At 40.0% G+C, this 16765-nt stretch overlaps 1 protein-coding gene across 1 annotated transcript in view; it reads left to right on the forward strand.

Annotated features, from left to right (window-relative positions):
• Positions 1–16765, forward strand: part of MIPEP (mitochondrial intermediate peptidase) — a 190195-nt gene that overhangs the window by 32873 nt on the left and 140557 nt on the right. The window contains exon 10 of the mRNA XM_046664650.1: positions 892–944. Within this exon, the coding sequence (XP_046520606.1) occupies positions 892–944 (53 nt within the window). The remainder of the gene's footprint in view (positions 1–891; positions 945–16765) is intronic.

A 16765-nucleotide genomic window follows, 5' to 3' on the forward strand; every position in this document is an offset into this window, starting at 1 on the left:
GAAGGGAAGAGCATTCTAAGCAGAGAGAACAGCAGATGCAAGGCCTGAGGCAGGAGCCCACCTGGTGTGATCAAGGAACAGCCAGAAGACCAGTGTGGCCAGAGTGGAGTGAGTGAGGGGAGGTCACAGGACGTGGGCTCAGGAGCAGCGGGGCGAGATCAAAGCGCGTAGAAGGAAGACGGAAAAGCATTGGCGAGCAGAAATAACTTTTCCAAGTCATACACCCCGTGTGGCTTGAGAACTTGAACCGAAGCAGTCTCACTTCACAGCCTGGTCTCTTAACCACTCTTGTCACCTGGACCGTTTGTGGGGAGGATGATCCGTTTAGGTAGTCAAGCCTTCCTTTCTTTCAGGATTCCGTGCCAGTTGTCAAAAACAACTATTATTACAATGCTTCTGTAAAGCATATTTTCTTTGCCAAGATTAGAGTTAATTCTGCCTTAGTTACGTTTTAAATTGCTGCTTTCATTTTGGCGATCCACCCTAAGCTTCTTGCTTACATCTGGAAAGAACTCTAATCTTACCTTTAGTGCCCTAATCTTACCTGCAGTATGTTTTGTGGATTAATACATCGGTAACATTTTGGGAAAAATTTCAACATGGCTGATTTAATCCATTAATGTTGACTTTTATTAGTTTACATTTTAGAATGACATTTGTTTACCTTTTCCCCAAATTCTGGGATTATGCCTTATTTATACCTCTGTACTCATTGATTCCAGGGCAGTCAAAATAAAGAGGCAGGTATTTCCTGCCAAGTCATGAATTTTTAGTGTTTTCATAAAAGTTTTCTGATATAAGACAGGTTTACATTTTATAAACAGTCTACATAATTGATAAAAATTATGAAATAGTCAGTAACTTTCATAACAGTGAATTATTCCATTGTAGGAATTAATGCCTTGGGATCCTCCTTACTACAGTGGTGTGATTCGTGCAGAGAGGTAAGTTTTTTGAGAAATATTCATATATGAGAAGGAAGAGGGAAACTAATATTTATTGAGCAGTTTGTATGTTAATTATGCAACTACTCTCCTCACTCAGTTGCCCACATTACAAACCTGTATCCCCTCAAATTCAGGCCCTTTGCTGGCATGGTCAGCACCTGCTGACGTGTTTTTTCACCTGGATTTCAAAATCACGCTTTACCCTCCCCCACAAGCCTCCTCCTCTATGGCTTATGTCATTTCCTTGATTATAACTTTTGTTGTCAATCATATCTCAATTTAAAAAAACCAGAGCTTTTAGATGTCTTCCCATGGTGCCTACAGTCTGGCCCCTCTGCCCCTGCCCGTGGGTGGCTTCCAGGTTCACTTACTGGACCATGAGCATTTTGGGGCTGGGACTTTGCTAGAACCCTTGTTGTACCCGTTTCTGGCCCAGGGTGGGTGCTCAGCAAGTATTTGTTGAACCAATGAAGGAATAAGGTAATAGTTGGCATGGTGCTAAGAGATTTTCTTATGTTTTCTCATTTTTGTTTGAACATATTGTCAGCATGTTATTGGCACATCTGGAAGGATGGAAAAAAAGATTGAGGGAACTTAAGTTGATGGCCGTACTCATCTGGCTTCTGTATTCTCCTGTGTTTGTTATGTTGTGGCAGAGTAATAGATACTTTTTTCCCCCTAAATATACCTTATTTCTGTCATTTTTACGTTTGTATGTAAACCTAAGAACTACGGAGCCGTGTTTAAAGTGCACACATTTTAAAATATTTATGTCCCAAGCAACTTTATGTGCACAATAGGAATTTTAAAAAATCTCAGAATCCTACCCTTTAACAAATGGTTAGCATTTTCCTGTTATAGTTCACTTTTGAAATATGCAGTTTAACTAAGAGAGTTAAGATTGGTTCAGATAATGGAAGAAAATAAAAATTTTATTACTTTTTCCTCATTATTTAACCAAGTTGGCGTATATCAGGATGATAATATATTATTTGATTGGTATGAAGCTTTAGAGACTTTTTGTTACTCTGCATTATTCAGGCATCAAATGCCTCACTAAAACTAGACCTCGTTTGTTTAATTCCTTCTTTGGGCCTTGGGCATAGAAGCAGAAGGCAGTAACTGCGCGCTCCTTTCTACACTGGCAGGAGGACGCCCCCCAAGGTTGGTCAGTGTGAGAAGAGCTGCCCACCTGGTTCTCACCCTTCTTCTCCTTTATGTCTCTGTTCCCAAAACCAATCTTACTTACAAAGCGTAATTGTCTCATGACCTTTAGGTAGTAATGCTTTGTCAGCTACTATTTTTTATACCTGTATCCCAAATTCAGCTTCAATCTTCTTCTCGATGAAAGCACAAACTGTTATTCAAAATCTGTAATATTTTGATCATGGTGAACAGTAAGTGCTTAGAACACGTATAGCTTAACATAAAATAATTGTTTCACAAAGGGTGTTTTATGAGTGCAAAACTTCAGACCCTGCTCCCTATAGTTGCATAAAAAAATATCTCTTTTTTTTCTTTTTGGAGGAAGATTAGCCCTGAGCTAACATCTGCTGCCGATCTTCCTCTTTTTTTTTTTTTTTTCCTGAGGAAGACTGGCCCTGAGCTAACATCCATGTGCATCCTCCTCCACTTTATATGTGGGACGCCTGCCATAGCATGGCTTGAAAGCGGTGCCACGTCCGCACCTGGGTATCCAAACCTGCGAACCCTGTGCCGCCAAAACGCAACATGTGAACTTAACTGCTATGCCACTGGACCGGCCCCTGTAATATCTCTTTTAAAATTTTTCACAGAAAGATTTGACTTGGTTGCTTGGCCTGTTAAGAAGTGGCAAAAAGGAACACTAAATACTTCCTCCTGCTAATGCTTTCCATATTTATATATTTTATTTGATTTTTGATATTGGAAAAGTAATATAAATTAGATGTATTTGTTTCTTTCTAATTTTTGCTACTGTGATTTTTCTGTGGTATTCCTCTATATCATGCCCCCCTGTTATTAGTTAATGCCTTAACCTTAAATTTAAGTGATATTTTTGTCATTTAACTGTTCTCTGTAAGGATAACATGCCCGAAAGGTGGTTCTGTAGAAATTAACGTATGAATATTTGAAGATTTGGAAAGATAGAATCAATGGGGATTTAAAGTATATGCTTTAGTTAGGGGTATGAGGTCCCTGAGAAGTTTGGTAGTGATCTTAAGCAAAAGCTGTTGAATAAAGGATAGCGACTCCTCCATTTCTGCCAAAAATACAACTTTGGGAAGTCTTTATGTTGCTGATCGACCCTGGAGTCAGCACTTAGAGATTCTTGAGCCCCCAGTAGATTGTGAGTTCTCACCTCCACACCAGCCACAGAGACAGGGTCTTATTGTCCAAATCTGCCCCTGGAAGGAGTGGGAACGCCTGAGGCGGCTTGGCTGGGAGCCTGTGCCCTGAAGTCTGCCGGGCTGGGCAAGTCCTGGCTCCTCCTCTAAGCCAGCTCTTCATGATCTTTGGAAAGTTCCTTATCCTTTGCAAGCCTCTTAGCAAGGTTGTCTGTAAAATGGGGGTTATATTGGGGGCTGGCCCCGTGGCCGAGTGGTTAAGTTCTCGCACTCTGCTGTGGCGGCCCAGGGTTTTGCTTCTTCGGATCCTGGGCGCGGACATGGCACCGCTCATCAGGCCATGCTGAGGCAGCGTCCCACATGCCACAACTAGAAGGACCCACAACTAAAAATACACAACTATGTACTGGGAGGCTTTGGGAGAAAAAGGAAAAATCTTTAAAATGGGGGTTATAATAGTCCCTGCAGCATAGGGCAGGATTAGTGAGATGATGTTTTTGTATTATTAGTACTAAAATAGCATTATTGTATGGAACTGGCCGTCTGTGGATGTTGCTCTAGAGAATGGCTCACTCTAAGAGATGAGTTTTAAGTGTTTCCTGGAATCTTTTGAAGGAGTGGTAAGTTCTCCTTAAACAGTGGAGGTTTCTTCCTGAGAAAACACTGGTCTAAAGCGTAATCAGTGTATCAGATTAGTTGTTGAATGCTCATCGGAGAAGCTTGGATGATAGACAAAGAATACTGAAACAGGGCTGTCCATCCTGCCAGGGCTTCCCAGCACCGCTGTGTCCAGAGCCAGGAACCCTCTGTCCGGCTGGCAGGACAGCTCACTTTGGGTCACTTCCCTCTTCAAGGTCATGAGATTACCACTGCCTTCAGAATAAAGTTGGAGCTGTCACTCAAGATCTTCCAGGATCTTATCACAACCCACTTTGCTTTAACAAAAAATACATACAGCCCCACAGTTATTTGTTGGGTATGGCCTGCCTCTGGTTCTCTCCCACCGCTCCTCTCCCTCCCCAGTTTACGTCAGCCACACTCGACTCTCTGCCCCCAGCCCGCTCCCTGTTGGCCTCAGAGACGGAGCCGGTGTCCCCCTGTTGGCCTCAGGGATGGAGCCTGTGTCTGGTGGCTCATAGGGTTCCCTTTGCCTTCCTTGTCTGTCTTATCTGTGAAATTTTGCCGCGTCCTCGAGGCCTCCGGGTCTGTGCCAGCCTCTGCGTGCAGCTTCTACCTCCACCGTGCTTGCAGCTTACCTGCTACACCGTTGGGCCTCTCAGCACGTGTTCTTCTGTGTCATGTTGTTAAATGTATTTCGTCAGCCATGTCTTCTTTTTTTTTTTTTATTGAGTTATTGATAGGTTACAATCTTGTGAAATTTCAGTCGTACATTAATGTTTGTCAGTCATGTAGGTGCACCACTTCATCCTTTGTGCCCACCCCCCACCCCACCTTTCCCCTGGTGTCCACTAAACTGTTCTTAGTCCATAATTTTAAATTCCTCATATGAGTGGAGTCATACACAGATTATCCTTCTCTCGCTGGCTTATTTCACTTAACATAATTCTCTCAAGGTCCATCCATGTTATTGCAAATGGAATGATTTTGTTCTGTTTTGCAGCTGAGTAGTATTCCATTGTATATATGTACCACATCTTCTTTATCCATTCGTCTGTTGCTGGACACTTAGGTTGCTTCCACGTCTTGGCTATTGTAAACAGTGCTGCAATAAACATTGGGGTGCATAGGACTTTTGGGATTGCTGACTTCAAGCTCTTTGGATAAATACCCAGTAGTGGGATGGCTGGATCGTATGGTAGTTCTATTTTTAATTTTTTGAGGAATCTCCATACTGTTTTCCATAGCGGCTGCACCAGTTTGCATTCCCACCAGCAGTGTATGAGGGTTCCTTTTTCTCCGCAACCTCTCCAACATTTGTTGCTATTAGTTTTAGATATTTTTGTCATTCTAATGGGTGTAAGGTGATATCTTAGTGTAGTTTTGATTTGCATTTCCCTGATGATCAGCATCTTTTCATGTGCCTATTGGCCATCAGTATATCTTCTTTGGAGAAATGTCTGTTCATGTCTCCAGCCCATTTTTTGATTGGGTTGTTTGATGTTTTGTTGGTGAGTTGCGAGAGTTCTTTATATATTATGGATATTAAGCCTTTGTCAGATATATGACTTGCAAATATTTTTTCCCAGTTAGTGGGTTGTTTTTTTGTTTCAATCCTGTTTTCATTTGCCTTGAAGAAGCTCTTTAGTCTGATGAAGTCCCATTTGTTTATTCTTTCTATTGTTTCCCTTCTCTGAGAAGGCATGGTGTCCGAAAAGATCCTTTTAATACTGATGTCAAAGAGTGTACTGCCTACGTTTTCTTCCAGAAGCCTTATGGTTTCGGGTCTCACCTTTAGGTCTTTAATCCATTTTGAGTTTATTTTGGTGAATGGTGAAAAAGAATGGTCAATTTTCATTCTTTTACATGTGGCTTTCCAATTTTCCCAGCACCATTTGTTGAAAAGAGTTTCTTTTCTCCATTTTATGCCCTCAGCTCCTTTGTCAAAGATAAGCTGTCCATAGATGTGTGGTTTTATTTCTGGGCTTTCAATTCTGTTCCATTGATCTGTGCACCTGTTTTTGTACCAGTACCATGCTGTTTTGATTACTGTAGCTTTGTAGTATGTTTTGAAGTCAGAGATTGTAATACCTCTAGCTTTGTTCTTTTTTCTCAGGATTGCTTTAGAAATTCGGGGTCTTTTGTTGACCCATATGAATTTTAGGATTCTTTGTTCTAATTCTGTAAAGAATGTCATTGGGATTCTGATTGGGATGGCGTTGAATCTGTAGATTGCTTTAGGTAGAACGGACATTTTAACTATGTTTATTCTTCCAATCCATGTACATAGAATGTCTTTCTATCTCCTTATGTCGTCATCCAATTCTCTCAGAAAGGCCTTGTAATTTTCATTATATAGGCCCTTCACTTCCTTAGTTAAATTTACCCCAAGGTATTTTATTCTTTTTGTTGCGATTGTGAATGGTATTGTATTCTTGAGTTCTTTTTCTGTTGGTTCATTACTGGAGTATAGAAATGCTACTGATTTGCTGTAGTTGTTGATTACTTCTAACAGTTTTCCAATGGATTCTTTGGGGTTTTCTATATATAAGATCATGTCATCTGCAAACAGTGAGAGTTTTACTTCTTCCCTCCCTATTTGGATTCCTTGTATTCCTTTATGTTGCCTGATTGCTCTGGCCAGGACCTCCAGTACTGTGTTAAATAAGAGTGGTGATAGAGGGCATCCTTATCTCGTTCCTGTTTTCAGCGGGATGGCGTTCAGTTTTTGCCCATTGAGTATCATGTTGGCTATGGGTTTGTCGTATATGGCCTTTATTATGTTGAGGTAGTTTCCTTCTATGCCCATTTTGTTCAGAGTTTTTATCATAAATGGCTGTTGGATCTTGTCAAATGCCTTCTCTGCATCTATTGAGATGATCATGTGGTTTTTATTCCTCAGTTTGTTGATGTGGTGTATCACGTTGATTGATTTGCGGATGTTGAACCATCCCTGTGTCCCTGGTATGAATCCCACCTGATCCTGATGTATGATTCTTTTGATGAATTGCTGAATTCTGGTTGCCAAAATTTTGTTTAGAATTTTTGCATCTATGTTCATCAGTGATATTGGCCTGTAGTTCTCTTTTTTCGTGGTGTCCTTGTCAGGTTTTGGTATCAGCGTGATGTTGGCCTCATAGAATGTGTTAGGAAGTGTTCCATCTTCCCTAATTTTTTGGAATAGCTTGAAAAGGATAGGTATTAAATCCTCTCTGAAAGTTTGGTAGAATTCCCCAGGAAAGCCATCTGGTCCTGGGGTTTTATTCTTTGGGATGTTTTTGATTGCTGTTTCAATCTCTTTCCTTGTGATTGGTCTGTTCAAATTGTCTGCCTCTTCTTGAGTGAGCTTTGGGAGATTGTAGGAGTCCAACAATTTATCCATTTCCTCTAGGTTATCCATTCTGTTGGCATATAGTTTTTTGTAGTATTCTCTGTTGTATTTCTGCAGAGTCTGTTGTTATTTCTCCTTGCTCATTTCTGATTTTGTTTATTTGAGCTCTCTCCCTTTTTTTCTTTGTAAGTCTGGCTAGTAGTTTGTCAATTTTATTTATCTTCTCAAAAAACCAGCTCTTTGTCTCATTGATCCTTTCTACTGCCATTTTCGTTTCAATAGTATTTATTTCTGCTCTGATTTTTATTATTTCTCTCCTTCTGCTGACTTTGGGCTTCATTTGTTCTTTTTTTCTCTCGTTCAGTTAGGTGTGCTTTAAGGTTGCTTATTTGGGATTTTTCTTGTTTGTTAAGATGTGCCTGTATTGCAATGAATTTTCCTCTTAAAAGGAAAATTTTTTTTTTCTTTTGCTGTATCCCATATGAGTTGGTATGGCATGCTATCATTTTCATTTGTTTCCAGGTATTTTTTTATTTCTTCTTTAATTTCTTCAGTGATCCATTGCTTGTTCAGTAGTGTGTTGTTTAGTCTCCACATCTTTGTGCCTTTCTCAGCTTTTTTCTTGTAATTAATTTCTAGCCTTGTAGCACTATGATCAGAGAAGATACTTGTTATTATTTCAATTTTTTTAAATTTGTAGAGGCTTGCCTTGTTTCCCAACATATGGTCTATCCTAGAGAATGTTCCATGTGCACTTGAGAAGAATGTGTATTCAGCTCTTTCAGGGTGACGTGATCTATATATGCCTATTAAGTCCACTTGTTTTAGGTTTTCATTTAGCTCCACTATTTCCTTGTTCATTTTCTGTCTGGTTGATCTGTCCATTGATGTGAGTGGGGTGTTGAGGTCCCCTACTATTATTGTGTTGTTTTTAACATCTTCCTTTAGGTCTGTTAATAGTTGCTTTATGAATCTTGGTGCTCCTGTGTTGGGTGCATAGATATTTATAAGCGTTATTTCTTCTTGATGAAGTGTCCCTTTGATCATTATATATTGTCCCTTTGTGTCTCTCTTTACCTGTCTTATTTTGAAATCCACTTGGTCTGATATGAGAATTGCAACACCTGCCTTTTTTTTCCTTGCTATTAGCTTGAAGTATTGTCCTCCACCCTTTCACCCTGAGTCTGTGTTTGTCCTTGGGGCTGAGGTGTGTTTCCTGGAGGCAACAAATTGTTGGATCTTGTTCTTTAATCCATTTTGCCACTCTGTGTCTTTTTATTGGAGAGTTCAGTCCGTTCACATTGAGAGTGATTATTGATGCATGTGGACTTAATGTTGTCAATCTGTCGCTCATTATCTTGTTTTCCTGTGTTTCTTTTCCTGTGTGCTTTAGACTACCCATTTAATACTGCAATTTCTTATGCTGGGTTTCTTAGATTTTTCCTTATTTATGATTTGTGACTCTGTTCTGTACTCTATTTTAGTGTCTACCTTGAAGTTTGTAATTAGAATCTTGTGTATAATATAGTCTGTTCTCTGGTGGTCTCTTACTTACTTGACCAATACTGATTTAGACCCTTTGCTCTTCCCCTGCTAAATAATTATTTTCATTTTTTATTCCAACTCATCTTATTAATTTGTAGTTAGAGTGCTAAGATCGTCCTTGTTTTGGTAGTTTCCTTACCTTTACCCTAATGCTATAATTGAATATTTGCTACCCTGTTCTGGTTCTATCCATCGGTCTCCCTAGTCTGTGGATTGTGTCCCTTTTCTCCCTTTTTTCTTTTTACAGGTATGAGAGCCTTCTTGAGGATTTCTTCTAATGGAGGGCTTTTAGTTACAAATTCCCTTAACTTTTCTTTGTCTGGAAAAGATTTGATTTCTCCCTCATATCTGAAGGAAATTCTTGCTGGATAGAGTATTCTTGGCTGAAGGTTTTCATCCTTTAAAGCTTTGAATATATCACTCCATTCTCTCCTAGCTTGTAGGGTTTCTGTAGAGAAATCCGCTGACAGTCTGATAGGGGCTCTTTTATAGGTTATTCTCTTTTTTTTTCTTACTTCCCTGAGTATTCTTTCCTTATCTTTCCTTTTTGCCAACTTTACTACTATGTGCCGTGGGGTAGCTCCTTTTACATTGACAAATCTAGGAGATCTAAAACCCTCCTCTACGCACATTTCTCCATTGATCCCTAGATTTGGGAAGTTCTCTTCAACAATTTCGTTAAGCACACTTTCTGCTCCATTTTCCTTTTCCATATTCTCGGGAATTCCTATGATCGTTATGTTCTTTCTCCTCATTGAATCCATTATCTCTCGGAGATTTTCCTCATTTTTTTTAATTCTTAGTTCTCTTTCTTCCTCTGTCTGGCGCCATTCAGCCTGTCTGTCCTCGATTATGCTGATTTGCTCCTCTATGTTGTCTACACGAGCATTCAGGGAATCCGTATTCTGTTTTATCTGGTCCATTGTGTTTTTCATCTCAAGTAATTCTGTTTGATTCTTCTTTATGATTTCAATCTCTTTTGTGAAGTAACTCCAGAACTCGGCTTGTTTCTCTATCTTTCTCTCTACCTCATTGAGTTTTTTGATTATAGTGCTCTGAATTCATTTTCACCTAGTTTACCTATTTCCAAGTCCTCAGGACTTAATTCTGTGTTTTTATTGTTTTCCTTCTGGTCTGGGGCTTTTATAAATTGCTGGATGGTGGAGGAGTGGGTTTTTTCACATGGTGGTAGAATTCAGTTGCAGTTACAGCCTGTCGCCACTAGATGGGGGGGGTCGAGAGCCACGTGTTATGAGCTCTCTGCCTTGGGGCAAGATAGCTGCGCCCACTGGCTTTGCGGGGGGGGGGGGGGGGGGGGGGGGGGGGGCTGTTACTCACACGCGCAGGTCTGGGTTCAGATCAGTTCTGTTCTCTGGTCTCCCAAAGCCCTTGATTTATGGGGTCCCTGCAGGCGGAAGCTTTCCCCCCGTCAGCGGGTCTCCACTGAACCAGCAGCAGGAGTCCTGGATGATCCCCCGGTCACGCGGCCCCTCCCCCACTCCTTGCCCACCCGCGTGGCAGCAATCGCAGACTTTAGGGGAGGGAGCAATGTTCTCTCCTACCCTTCCAGTGCCTCTGAGGGTGTAAGCTAGGTTTATGATCTCCGCCTTCTTGGTATTGTAGGTCTCTAACGAGCTGGCATTATGTTTATTCTCTGAAATTCAGTTCTTCTAATCTTTTGTTGTATTTTGGAGGGGAGAGAATCCCGGGTCAGCTCACCCCGCCATTTTGCTCCACCCGCTTCAGCCATGTCTTCTTAAAGCTCTTAAACACAAAGTTTGCCATATTTCTTCTCTTTGCAGTTAAATGCGAAACATACACTCTGGGCTCTGAGTAAATACATGTTAGTTGATATCCATTGTTCAAGCCTGTGTGTAAACCAGTAATTGGAAATCCTTATTAAAAGCAATTCAGCAATACATTTTTTTGTAAGGAGAATATCATCTTTTTGTGCTTGACATTTTTCATCTGTCAGGTTTGTTAAAGCAGTGTGACCCTCGAGGTCTTTGTGATGCTCGTCTGTTGACGGAGGTTTCCACCAGGCTTGTTGGTTCCTTGAGTAAGAAAGAAATCACCAACTATTGGGGGACCAGTGTCACCCACCTGATATTCACAAGGGGCTTTAGTTTATTTAAAGTTTCAACACTAGTTTATTTTTTGGCTAGTAACTCAGTGAAAGGACCAGGAAAAAAGATGCAGAAATGCTTCAGATGGGATTGTAAGAATTGGGGGTTTTAAACATCTGTTTTAAGTGGCTTAAAAGGCAGTTGATTGAGTTTTGGTATGAGGTGTCAGTAATCTTGACTGACAAGAGTAGGCTGAAAAGCACAGGTAATGGGTGAGAAAAGACAGGGAAAACAGAACAGTTTGGGTTTGAGGTTAGAAGAGTGGAACAGAGTGAAGATTTCTAAATCCTTGTTAAATTCCTTCACTTTCAAGTTGAGACTTAAATATGTGGTTTGACATGAAATGAAAGATAGAAGGGGATTTCCTTGATTTGAGCTTTTCTTCAAGTTAACCCCAGGGACTTTCTTTCCTTTTATGTTAAATACTTCAGATTTATTTCAAGTTTCTTAAATGTCCACCTAAAGAAAAGAAAGAACCTATTAGAAGTAAGACAAGAAATTAATGTGTTTTAAAACTACCAAAGGTGGATTGCAGAAAATAGTGGCATAAGTGACTGATGGTAAATCTTACACAGCAGCTAATTTTTTTCTTTTTCAAGTTTTAGTGTTAGATTCTTCATGGAAGAGTAGAAGTAATTCTGTAAATTATGTAAAGTACATATGAAATTATTTAAAATTACATTTTATTTTCAAGTAGGCAATACATTTATATAGTTCAAAAAAATCAGGGGCCAGCCCCGTGGCCGAGTGGTTAAGTTCGCGTGCTCCGCTTTGGTGGCCCAGGGTTTCCACGGTTCAGATCCTGGGTGCGGACATGGCACCGCTCATCAGGCCATGTTGAGGTGGTGTCCCACATGCCACAACTAAAATATACAACTATGTACTGGGGGGATTTTGGGAGAACAAGCAAAAGAAAAAAAAAGAAGAAGATTGGGAACAGTTGTTAGCTCAGGTGCCAATCTTTAAAAAAAAGAAATAAAAAAAAATCAAAACAACATTAAAAAGTAGTCATTGAGAGATTTTGATCTCCCTGCCCCTGCCCCCTAGAAGTAATCGTTTTCAAGGTGTCTAATGTATCTTTCCAGTGTTTTGGTTTGTTTTTGATGCTTGGGGATGTTCTTTTCTGCCAGTAATGAGTTTCAGCGAATCACCTTTCATTTGTTTTGGTGCTGGTCTGTCTATGGAAAGTGGGATTCAGGATCGTCTTTTCCTTGCTAAGGTGTAGTCTTAAAATCTCAAGAGCATTCACAGAATGACGTAGGACTGTTTTGTGTTTTAAACTATCCGGAAAACATTGGGTTCTCACAGAAGGATGGCATTGTGGTGTTTCAAGATAACAAAGACTTCTGTTTGATATGTGAAATTGTATACTTTGTCAGTATATGTGTAGTGAGTTTGGTGCTTTCAATTTTTTAAAAAAATTAACGTTTATTATGAAAACTTGCAAAATAAACAGAAGTAGAAGGACTAATATAAGTAACCCCTGTATATTCATCTCCCAGATTGAATATCAAGATTTTGCCATATTGCTTTATCTTTTTTTTTCTTTTTTCCTTCCTTCTTGTTATTACTAAAGTATGCTAAAGTAAGTCCTAGACCTCATGTCATCTCACTCTTACATATTTATTATGTATCTCTAAAAAATACAGGTATTTTCTTACATAACCCCAGTACCATTGTTACCTAGTAAAGTTCACAGTGATTTGTTGGCATCATTTATATTCACATTTCCTTGATAGTAGCAGATCTGTTTTTTCCCAGTGAGCTTGTTGGAACCAGGATCCAAAGCAGGCTGACCCGCTGCATGTGCTTTTTCTGACTCTCTGTTACTCCACAGCAGTTCTCCACATGTTGTGCTCTTGCCCCACCCCCACCTTTTTTATGTTACCAGCTTGTTGAAGAGACCAGGCCGTTTGTCCTACAGAATTTCCAAACTTTTGGATTTCTCCAGTTGCTTGTGGTGTCATTTCGCTGGTTCCTCTATTCCTATAATTCCTTTAAGCTGGATGTTATACCCCTCCCCCTCCCCCTGCTCATTATTTTTGGTTATTCTGTCTTATTATTGCATTTCAGATATGGCTATTTAACTTCATATATTGATAAAATTTAAGAAACTGGATGAGGGACTGTCACTGCTCTCCTAAGATTTAGCTCGAGCCTCTGGCATGGGGGTTCTGTCACCTGGTGCCACGTTTGTGTAATATTATCATCCTCTCTCTAAAGTCAGGCCTGCCAGTTCACTTTCCTGCTTCTCTAGGGTGATGATGAAATTGTACTGTATTTGTTAACTTAGTTCTGATTCACGTTAACTGCAATTTCCAGTGAACTCTAGCCAATCTGCACCATTAAGGAAAATTACTCCCTGATTACCAGGAAGTTTGGCTGGTGCGGTTCTGCTGGCAAAGTTTCAGAAGTCAGGATAGAACCAGACTGGCATGGCTGATTCTTTATAAAACAGAGAAAAGAGGTCTCCATTATTTTCAGTACAATGTAATTACCTGAAAGGTAAACAGGTTTCTGGTATCATTCAGTTCTTTTATTGCTACCTTACCTCTATTTAACCAGATAAAACAGTAGCTCTCCTGTGGCTTTTAAGACTAAACATTTCAAAATGCCATCTAGCTACCGCATTATAATCGTGCTTAGACGATCATCCCTGATGCCAGAACATTCTGTTTCATTTTCTTTTGATAAAGTTAAAAATAGTCCTCTGACGATATTGTCACATAAGCTGCTCTTTTCAAGCGAGTGCTTGCCCTAGCCCACACGTGTTCTCGGGCACGCTGTCTCGTGCCTCCTGCAGTGGGCCTCTGTAAGCACTGCCACTTGGTGCAGATGTTCTCTCTTACACTTGCTCTGATTGAATAGAACAGGGTGAGACCGAAGCCTGTTTACTCACAGTTTCAACCTGGATTTATTGACCGTATGTAATTATGTTATATATTTTTACTAGGTTCAGTGGCAAGATTTTTGGAAGTAATGTCCAAGTTCTTTCTTTACCTTAATTCCAGATGCATCGGGGATTGAAATATAAGTCTGACTCATAGAGTATGCTTCATAAATACAGTGATACACTGATTTTTTTTAAAAAGAACTCAAATTACAACAAAGACTTCTTCAGTTGAAAATCTCTCATTGACTAATATTTCTGTACTTATTTCAATGACAATTAGTGTTCCTGATGAGGATTTTGAGATATTGATAAATTCTATTGTTCTTAATAAGAAAGACCTAATTTATACCATTTTGTCATAATGTGTTCTAGTTCTTTGAAAATTGAAAATTTATAAACCTATATGTGGCATATTTTTAACTAGAACAAATAGCAGAGCATTTATTGATCTTCATTTAGCAACTACGATGAATAATAATTTTCTTCCTATTTCTTTCTGAGGAAGAGGAATCGAAGTATTCTAGAGATTTCTTATTTCCAGAGTCAAATCAGTGAAACATCTTTATTAAAAATAGCAGTAAAACTCTCTTGTAAAACTGTAAAAGAGTTTGAGGTGATGAAAGGGATGGCAATGAAACAAAATCCTCCAAATACACTTAAATTTTAATATGTTTATGTTGGGCTGTGGCTCTGATATGCCGTAAGGTTCTGCATGTTGCCTCTACACTTTTCTGTTGTTTGAAGTCTTTAGATGATAGAAAAAAAAGTTCTTATGTAGTATCTATGCAGATAAGAAAGTTGTGGGCGAAGGAGCTGCGAGCAGCCTTCACCTGCAAACTCGGACGAGTCTGGTGCTGTAGCCGCAGGCCTCTTTTGAGCCGGGAGCACCAGACTTGAGGATTGCCCCTGCCCTTCAGCTTTGCCCAAGCAGGGGCAGTGGCCGCGTCCTGAGCTGTGTCTTGGATGGCCATTGGCATAGCACATAGGAGATAGCAGACGCAGAGTAGATGACTGATGCATGTTTACTGCCTTGACTCAAGCTTCTTCATGGTGTTGCTGTAATTTATGGGGTGCCTCCTTTTCTCCAGGCTGTGTGTCAGCTTCCTTGCATATATTTATCTGACCGTCACTGGAGCCTGGGAAGTATTATCCCCATTTTCCTGGTGAGGAAATGGTGGCCTAGAAAAGCCAAATAGCTTGCTCAGAGCACAGACCAGACCCCATAGGACACAGAGCCAGGAGTTGAACGTCAAACCCAGGGCTCTCCTCCTGACTGCCTTGGATTGTCACAAGCCTCTCTGAGCTTCAGTTTCCTCAAGTAAACTTAAGTAATAATTCTTGCTCCACCTGTCTCACAGAATTATGTAAGGAATACGGGAGACTCGTGATGTGAAAGTGCTTTGCAGATTGTAAAGCACTATGCAAATGTAATGTCATGTCAAACCGTTACACGTGTTGCTTCATCGATTGTGCTAACTCTATTATGTGTCATCAGTTTCTTTCTTCTGTTAGCTTCTCCCCTTTGCGTGCAGGGCGCTCAGATATCCCTCCTCATGAAGCACAATAATTACCCCTCCCATGCTCCTCTCTCATTTTTCCCTTCGAAACCACCCCTAACAGTAGTCTATACTGGATGCTGCTTCTTTGTAATCTCTACAGTTTGATTAATAGCCCTGTCAGTCTATCAGACTGGTCTTTCCAAGTTATCAGCCACCTGCCAATCATAAAATTCAGTAACTTGCTTTAGTCCTCAACACCCCTAACATCCAAAGTTGTTAACATTGATTACTATTTCTTGTTTCCTAAAATTCTTTCTTCAGTGCATACCCTCAACTCCTTGTTCTCCACTTTCTCATTACTCACTCATTTCTCTGTTTAGTTCTCTTCTCTAAACTGGCAATTCTCAATCTCTTTGTTCGCCGTTGTGCAGCCTCAGGAGTGAACTCATGGTTCTGAGGCCCGGAGGATGATCAGTGGCTCCTCTCTCCTCTCACTCATGAAAGTATTTCGGGAAATGTGAGTAAGAATAAAGGAGACAAGTAGAGTGTTTCCTTTAGTACTTCAACTTGGAACACATACTTGTGAAAAACAGTTGAATTCTTAGTCTAAACAAAAACAGGCCCTCAGTTATCTTCAGGATCGTTTTTTTTTTTTCAACTCACATCCATTATCATCCAGTTAAAAAGAAAACCTCAGCCCTTCTACTTACTGCCTCTTACCTTGGGGAGATTACTTACCTCATGTCCACCTCTCTTTTCTTCTTGGTAACTTGGGGGTAACAATATTACCTTGTAGGATTGTTTTTGCTACTAAATGAGATACATATAAAGGGCTTAACCCAATGTCATAGCCAGCATTCACTGAATGTTAATTGCCATCATCGCTGTGACTTTGGGATGACTTTCCATCTTGTAAATTACATTTAGGGAAAGTAGACATATTTGCAATATTGAAACTTCACTTGCCATCATGCAATCATGAATCTTTGCATTCTACACTCTGTTCTGGTTACTACTGCTGGAATCATCTTTCAACAGCACGGCATTTCTTTATTTCTCTCCCCTTTTTCCCAGCTCCTAATGGCGGCTGCTCCCACATTTGTGCATTCTTGGAGATATCCAGTAAATGGTGGCAAAACAAAGGCCTTTAGCTCTGCTCTCCTTCCTGGCACCTCGTAAAATTAACAAAAGACCGTCAGTATGTCTACTCTACATCTATGTATAACAATAGAACGGATCAGGAGAGTGAAACAGGAGATGTGATGATGTGACAGCAGGAACCAATAGGTACTATCTAAAGTTGATAAAACAGTAAATAAACGTTTGTTTTAAAAAGTGATAGAGATAACCACCAGGGAAATAAAAACAGACTATAAACACACCGAATTACCAGAAAGAAAAAGAAAATGCAGCCCACAGAGCCAAAGAAAAAAATAAAGGAAGCATTAAAAAGAACATAATAGAATTACATTGTCGAGA

The sequence above is a fragment of the Equus quagga genome, chromosome 6, assembly GCF_021613505.1.
Source record: "Equus quagga isolate Etosha38 chromosome 6, UCLA_HA_Equagga_1.0, whole genome shotgun sequence".
NCBI lineage: Eukaryota > Metazoa > Chordata > Mammalia > Perissodactyla > Equidae > Equus > Equus quagga.